The sequence below is a fragment of the Pseudoliparis swirei genome, chromosome 7 (genome assembly GCF_029220125.1).
Source record: "Pseudoliparis swirei isolate HS2019 ecotype Mariana Trench chromosome 7, NWPU_hadal_v1, whole genome shotgun sequence".
Taxonomy (NCBI): domain Eukaryota; kingdom Metazoa; phylum Chordata; class Actinopteri; order Perciformes; family Liparidae; genus Pseudoliparis; species Pseudoliparis swirei.
In genome coordinates, this window is record NC_079394.1 from 26,614,699 (window position 1) to 26,622,714 (window position 8,016).

General features: G+C 42.1%; 1 protein-coding gene across 3 annotated transcripts in view; it reads right to left on the reverse strand.

Annotated features, from left to right (window-relative positions):
- Positions 1–1,183: 1,183 nt before the first annotated feature.
- The window catches only part of ghra (growth hormone receptor a), a 34,679-nt gene continuing 27,846 nt past the window's right edge, over positions 1,184–8,016 (reverse strand). For all 3 annotated transcript variants that reach the window (XM_056418216.1, XM_056418214.1, XM_056418215.1), the window contains exons 9-10: positions 6,436–6,671; positions 1,184–6,344 (exon numbers count right to left, since the gene is read on the reverse strand). In XM_056418216.1, coding sequence (XP_056274191.1) covers positions 5,585–6,344; positions 6,436–6,671 — 996 coding nt within the window. In that variant the 3' untranslated portion in view covers positions 1,184–5,584. The remainder of the gene's footprint in view (positions 6,345–6,435; positions 6,672–8,016) is intronic.

The following is an 8,016-nucleotide window of genomic DNA, read 5'->3' on the forward strand; positions in this document are numbered from 1 at the left end:
AAATGCGGAAGGTTATGTTTTGATCGCCGTGTATTTATTTATTTATTTGTATGCGTGTTATTCGCATAACAAAAAAAGTTTTAAACCGAATCGCATGAAATTTGGTGGGATGATTGGTTATTATCCGGGGACCATTTGATTAGATTTTGGGATCGATCGGGTCAAAGGTCAAGGTCATGAAAAGGTCATGAAAAGGTCAAAAACGTCTTGAATCGCATGAAATTTGGTGGGATGATTGGTTATTATCCGGGGACCATTTGATTAGATTTTGGGATCAATCGGGTCAAAGGTCAAGGTCATGGAAAGGTCAACATCTTCTTTTTACCATAGCACAGTAAATTTGTATCCAATTGGCATGCAACTAATGCCAAAATGTTCATAATTCAATGCCCAATCTTGTGCTATGCGAAGGTATGCGCTCGACCGAGTGCCCATTCTAGTTTAACTTTTGTTTTGCAACACTAACATTATATTGGGTCTGGGTCCAATTTAATGCTCATCATACTCCCATGTTCAACACCGGGGATTACTTACTGGGGAACCCGAGAATAAACTGCAAAAAAGAACATCCATCAACCATTCGTTATGGAATTATCGTCATCTGGACAAAACGTGTGATTATTGATTCCAGTACATTTCGGTCACAGGCAATTTAAACTAGAGTATGTTATAAGCATGCAAGTGCTTCTCATTGCTGGTCCTGGTCTTGAATTACTCTGCCAACTTGATGGACTTTATTTGTTTTACTTTTCGCCGTTTTGTTTTTATTATGCTATTCATGTTTTTATGTGCGTGTGTGAATCTTTCACGCTCCTGTCCTCAGCAGGAGAAGTTTTTAAATCTCAATGCGACCAATAGAAAATAATAAATGAAAGAAAGATATGTGCAAATTATCTAAAATAAAAATAGAGCATGTGAGGAAATCTATATGTGCCTCCTTCAAATTGACGCCCGATAGGGTTTGATGCTTTAAAATAGGACTCATGGCAAATATGAATTCAATAATAGTTCCATAAAACTGCATAGACATGGGACTGGGTGCTTGCGGCTGGGATCTAATACATTAGTAAACTTTTTGGTACCAGGTCAGCAGGGACCCCCGGTGGTAGGATTAAGGTTACGCATGTGTTTAGAAAAATCATAATAAATCATTCGAAAAGCATAATCAACCATTTAAATCACACCAGTTTAAATGTTTGCTTTTATTATTTGTTTTAGTTCAACTGATGACAAAAAGAAATACCATACACAAGATGATTAAGATGCTGTATATACATTTATTGTGTAACTCGTTAAAAGCTCACACATACAACACCAGGAAGGCTCAACAGGTGACAGGAGAGAATATAAATCCCCAGAGATCAACACTCGGCCTCGAGCCAACGGACAAGGACAGTGGCTCCAAGGTCAGCGGGGTCTGACAATATGGGGCAATTAATGAGGCCGATGCAAGCTGCTAAATTATGGTGCTGAGTTTTCCCACACTCGCGACCGCAATGCAGTTGTTTTCCAAAACTCTGACAAGGAGAATATTTCCAGTTTTATGAGCCTGGATGACACACGTTGGAGAATAACAGTGCACACATTACTCAAGCTGCCCCATTGGCTGCGGTCAAATGAGGTGATGGGGTGATCTGAGGGCGCTAAGCATGACAATAAATAACACATGGGTAGAAACACAAAGCGGAGCCACTGAACATTGTCGTTAAAAAAAAAAAAAGCCAGGCGCTGCACTCAAGTCGAAAATTAAACTATTTCGCCAACGACCTGAAAAATGCCTGGCCGAATGCTCCACGATAAAGAGATACAACCAGCACAAATTCCAGCACTCAAGATTACTTCCAGGCGTTCACAGAGTGACAAAAGCCAACCTTGAATATAGAAAAAAGCAAAAAGAAGCTTGGAGGCCAAAATAAAACACTGTCGCCCCTTCAAATGCACTTTGATAATAATGAAATGGTGAAATCACAAAGTTGGACATCTGCAATAGTGTAACCTTACAATGTAACTGTTTTACTCTGCCTATATTTTGATATGACTTCATAAAAATGCTATATCTATCTACTCTATGTATCCATAACTCATAGCATACATTAAATACTCCATTACAGTACATCATTTAATCAATCTGGTAGTGTAAAATATGTCCCATTAACTCTGACGGACACAAAGCTTATTGAAGGTTTCTCATTGTCTGATTATTGTGCTGAATAACAAAACAAAACAAGATAATGCTGTTTTAAAAAAACAGGTAAGTCGTAAACTTGATTCAGTCCAAAATAGAAAAATCTAAATACTATTTTAACATCATATATCTTTATATATATATATATATGTGTGTGTGTGTTTGTGGACAAAGTGCTTGCTCTAAAGTGTCTGTAACATTTATAAGCTTAAAATTACAGTTGCAAACTTTTACACTGGGTTAAGAAAGAGCCCATTGCGTACTGACAAACACATTCGCAGACACAATGTCAAAAACACCTGTACAGTAAGCTTGAAGGAGAAAAAAGAAAAGAAAAACACCTCCCAATTTATTTTCTTTCTTCCTTGAACAAAAATAAAACAATCTTTCAGTGATGTAACTTTTTTTCTTGTTTTTACAAATATGTCCTCAATGTCTTGATTGCATTGCATATTCCAGTTGGCACACATTCACGATCACCACGGTGCAACTGAAACCGAACCTTAGCTGTGCTTTTTATACCCACCCATTATCTGATCTTCCTTCATGTCCACAGAGAATCTTGCGGGGGATCTCTGGACGGGTGTCAATACTGAAAGTGGCATGAGCATCTTGAGGGCGGACTGTATTTCATATATTATTTATTATATCTTGACTTTGGGGGAAAACTGCCCCGCTGTTGCTACTGATCATCAGACAGATAACCGAAACCAATTCACCCCTTCCCATTTCTTCCAGGCAGCGGACCATAATCAGATACCAGCATCATCCAATTTGGAGGATTTTATCACCAAACTCTCTGAGGACAAAGTGATATATGTACCGAGCAGCAATATATTGGGATTAGTATCAATAATGATATTGAAATTAAGAATACATACACACACATATATATATATAAATATATATAAAAATATATATATCTATACACATGTATTCTTAATTTTACATATATTTCAATTTATTTATTTATATATATATATATATATGTGTACATATATTCTTAAGTTTGGGGTCATCCAGACAATTTCGTGTCTTCCATGAAAACTCACTTTTATTTATCAAATGAATTGAAAATTTAATAGAAAATATAGTCAAGACATTGACAAGGTTAGAAATAATGATTAATATTTGAAGTATTAATGTTGTTCTTCAAACTTCAAGCTCAAAGGAAGGCCAGTTGTATAGCTTATATCACCAGCATAACTGTTTTCAGCTGTGCTAACATAATTGCACAAGGGTTTTCTAATCAGATATTAGTCTTCTAAGGCGATTAGCAAACACAATGTACCATTAGAACACTGGAGTGATAGTTGATGGAAATGGGCCTCTCTACACCTATGGAGATATTTCATTAGAAACCAGACGTTTCCACCTAGAATAGTCATTTACCACATTAACAATGTATAGTGTGTATTTTTGATTAATGTTATCTTTATTGAAAAAACAGTGCTTTTCTTTGAAAAATAAAGACATTTCTAAGTGACCCCAAACTTTTGAACGGTAGTGTATTTATATATATATTTCTCTATATATATATACATATATGTGTACATATATTCGTAATTTTACAGCACAAGAGAATATATTAAGACATTTCTACAACAGGATGACTTGCTAGTATCCTCAACACAAGGCAGCAACAATGGAACCGACAGAGGGAGAGGAAGAGAGAAATGGCACATATCTATAACGTTCACAGTTTTGTTGTTGTTGGTTTTAAAGTCATTTTAATGGCTCTTGCCTTGTCTCTCTTCATTATTGTCCGTCAAAAGACCTTTTACTATCTGCTCAGCCTGCTTATCTCAAGGATGAATCCAGGACTCACAGGGCTCTTCCTTTTTGCGCTGTGAAGAATGTTTTGTTGCGACGTGATGCGTCTGCCTTCACGTTATTCAAAAACAATCCGAACTCATTCAGAGAGTCGCCGTGGTGGGAATTCGTTTGTTTTTGTTCCATCGCGAAAAACATTGGGGCAACCGCTGTCTGGCGGTCGGATGGTGAGCATGATAACCTACACAAGGAGAACCGAAAACTCCTCCGATATATCATCACACACATATTACAGGCTTTGTGGCAAAAAACACTCACTTTCCATCGATGCATTTGTCGCTCTATCGATGTAGAATGTGGAACTCAAAGTCGCTCACCACCAGCCCTGATCAACAATTTCGTTTTGGAAATTGCGGTCAAGTTTTTTTTACGAGCGTGGTAAGAAATGAGCAAATTGCGGTTCAGTGGCCTTTCGCCCATGCTCAGCGTGTTTGTGACCATGTCAGGGATTGAAAATGAAATAACAATGAAGGCAAATGTTTTTTATGCAGTTTGTGTGTGCGTGTGTGTGTGTGTGTGTGTGTGCTGTGTTAGTGCACGTGCAGGTTTTTTCGTTTAGTCGAGGCTTCACACCGATTCACCCACACACAGTACAATAAGGCATGAATGCATAAATCCCAATTACGTAAGCACGCCATAGCACATGAATGGTAAGCTAATAACGCGATTAATAGGCACAGGTTGTTAAGCCGCGTACTCGGTAGATAATACGTATAAAATGTTCTCTTACTACAGCTTTGACATTCTTTCACAGTCTTTCAACTTGTTCCAGTCGCCGTCCTCGTGATAGCAACGGGCATTTATACTATATGGTTTTTGTTGTTGTTGTTGAAAGTAGTTTTTCTATCGTGGCTGTCGAAAAATAGAGGCAAATATCTTGACATCATATAATCTAGGTCTGGCCAAGTCGTCATGGAAACATGAACAGCGTTAATTCAACAAAATGAAGCCAGGAATGCAAGGTAGAACTGCATAGAAGTGTTTTTAGTTCTTTTTTCCCCCCCCCACTGTACTTTAGGGCGGGTTTCTCCTTTAACTACTGACAAGATGACGAGATAAGAAAACAAAATAAGCCACAATTGAGCAGCGAAGCATCTCTGCCGACGAGAGGTTCTTCTCGGTGCGTTGAAAAAAGAAAAAAGAACACGGCTCGAATGTGCTCGTCTCCTCCTGATAAATCACACACTGACACATCTGTCCGTCGGATTAAGACTCGAGAGGTGTAACTCGATCCAGTTCCGCTGTGAGCAGATGCTTCTGATTACTTGACGCACTCGCCGTCTCGGCCTTTTATCGGCGCGTGTCAGACGAATGGAGCAAAGTGCGTATTTGGTTTGTGGCGTTTGCTTTTGCACCAAATTAATTGCCGTCGCTTTTTTTCCCCATCGCTCAATCGGCACCCTCTGAAAAAAACAACGACACCTGAATTCAATCATCCACGCTGTGGGCAAAAGGAGATATTTGGTTTCCAGCAGGAATCAGGTAGAAACCGGCTCTCGTGATCGCAGCGGACGTCCCGGTCAATCATTCTTACACCCAAAAAAGGCCCAATGGCGTTCATCATTTTCACGGAGAGAGGTTCCCCAGCAGGTCTGGGGTGACGTACCCCACTGGCATGGCGGGTAGGGCTTTGAGTGGGTGCTGTGGCAGGCAGGGGGGTGGAGACTGGAGGGGAGGCGGGTTGAGGAGCAGACTGTGCTGACTGTCCACTTCCTGCACCACCGTGTAGTCCGCAACCCGGGCAAAGAACTGCGATTGGGGAGAGTCAGGAAGAATGTAAGGGGATGGGTTGTCCGCCGCCGTGGCCGCAGGCTTGGTGTCCGCCGGCTGAGGGTGTATGGTGTAACCGTCGCCCGGCATTGGGGAGCTCTGGGGAACGCCGACCTGCCAGGCGTTGCCCTCGGCGGCGCCGCCGCCCCCCTCGCGGTCCACCAGCAGCAGCTGAAACTGCAGCTCCTTGTCCTTCTCTTCCTCGCCGTCCTCGCCGCCTTTCGGTTCCTTCTCCTTCTTTCGTGTCTCCTCCTCTGCGGTGCCAGAGGTGCTCTCTTGGATTCTGAGTTGCTGGCCGGGCGACAGCACCACGCCCCCGGTGGGCATCACGTTGCTGACTTGGGCGTAGAAGTCCGTGTTGACCCACGTCTGGGGCCCTCCGGTTCGGGTGTGGACGAGGGGCCCCGCGCCTCTCTCTGGCGCCGGGGCCCTTTTCACGACATCGAAGGAGGCTTCCCCGTCCTCGGGTTGGCCCGGCAGCAGGCTGGCCATCAGCAACAGGGTGTCCAGGTCAGGGTCATAACAGCTGGCCCGGCCGGAGTCGTCATCAGGGAAGCTGAGAGGAAACAAGAGGATTTCACATCATGTCGAGACATCTGGTACCATGGCAACGCAGCTTGTATCGTACGTGGGAATCTGCGCAGTACCTGACGACATTGGAGAACCCGATGTTCATGTGCTGGCTGACGGGTTGGGACAGCTCCAGAAGCTTCTGGGTGTCCGAGCCCTGGGTGTCCTCCTTCTCCCCAGTGTCCGGATCCTCCACAGCCACCTCGATGAACTCCACACATGGCTCGTCTTGGTAGAAATCGGTTGCATAGGTGGGGAGGCCACCCATGCCGCCATCACTCAGGATAAAATTCAGCTCGTCCAGCTTCCCTTTCTGCGTGTGCACAAATATGCATGTTAGTGTGTGTGTGTGGTAATCAGGATGTAATGACGTATTCATTTACTTTAATTGTGACTTAAATACTGCTTGCACAATTGGAAAATTAGCCGACACTGTTTGTATTGCATTTTAATTTTCAATTTAGACTTCACATTTGAATATTGTCCACTGTGCAGAAGGTTAAAATCTTTGAAAATGAAATGTCAAATGCTGTTTTAATTAACATTTTCAAATGGTTAGAAAACTTGAAAACTGTCACTTAAATACTGCTTGCATAAATACTAATAGAAAAAGATTACATTGTTTATATTGCATTTTCATTTAATATAGTGCACCGTGCAGCCGGCTACGACTGAGAAAAAGAGAGAACATTAGGAGATAACAGAACGACAGCGAGTCTGCGTGAGCCGAGTGAGCAAACCTACTTTTTTTTAAAGACATATATTTTGTGGTGGAAAAGAGGCAGTGTAGGGTTTTGTATGTTCTAAACTACAATGTGAGTAACCAGGTTGTAGAGCTTTTATATTGTAAGCCTTTTTACAATTATTATCCAGTAAAATAGGTTTTGAACTAAAGTGGGCTGGTAAGATGTTTGTATCCCCCCCCCCCGCCCCCGCCCGGGCCCAAAATGCGTCGCCCTCCGACCCTGACGCTTTGTGTTTCACCTTTGTCTCAGCATGAAACAGCAGCCTTATTATTGTGTTTATTCCCGTAATTACCTTTTCCCCCTGATGTCAAGGGGTGAGGGTGTTTTGTAAAGAGCACACTGGCTGCCTGTTAAATGCATCCCACATCCTCTGTCAATAACACACACACACACACACACACAATGCTGAACCCAGACCCTCTTCACATCGTAATATCCCGAGCCCGCACTCCTGTCCCCGTTTACTTACACGTAAACAAGAGTGCTTATTTGTTTGGAAATTATTTATGCTTTTATTTGATAGTTAACAAAGACGATAAACACGCCGTGATCGGGAGAGGGACAGTGGGCGGTGCGACGATTACGTGGCCCCACATGCCCCAGCACTGTCTGTTTTTAATCAAAATTACATCGGAAACAGAATACATTTTGAAAAACAGTGCTTACAAAAGACTTTATATAATCTTTACAGAATACACAAAGCAGAAGCCCACTTTTTCGACGTAGATATTTCTTATTGCAATGTTGTGTTTGCAGCTCACTCTTGTTTTGTGGCATGAGTACATAACATGAATCCAATAGAAGTGACTAAGAGGGACCATTTGTGCAGTTGAAATACAAACTTGCCAGGGCTCTCTGCTAGATAATGGAGACACTGTGTTGAATGGCAACAGACATCCTTGGTATCTTTAG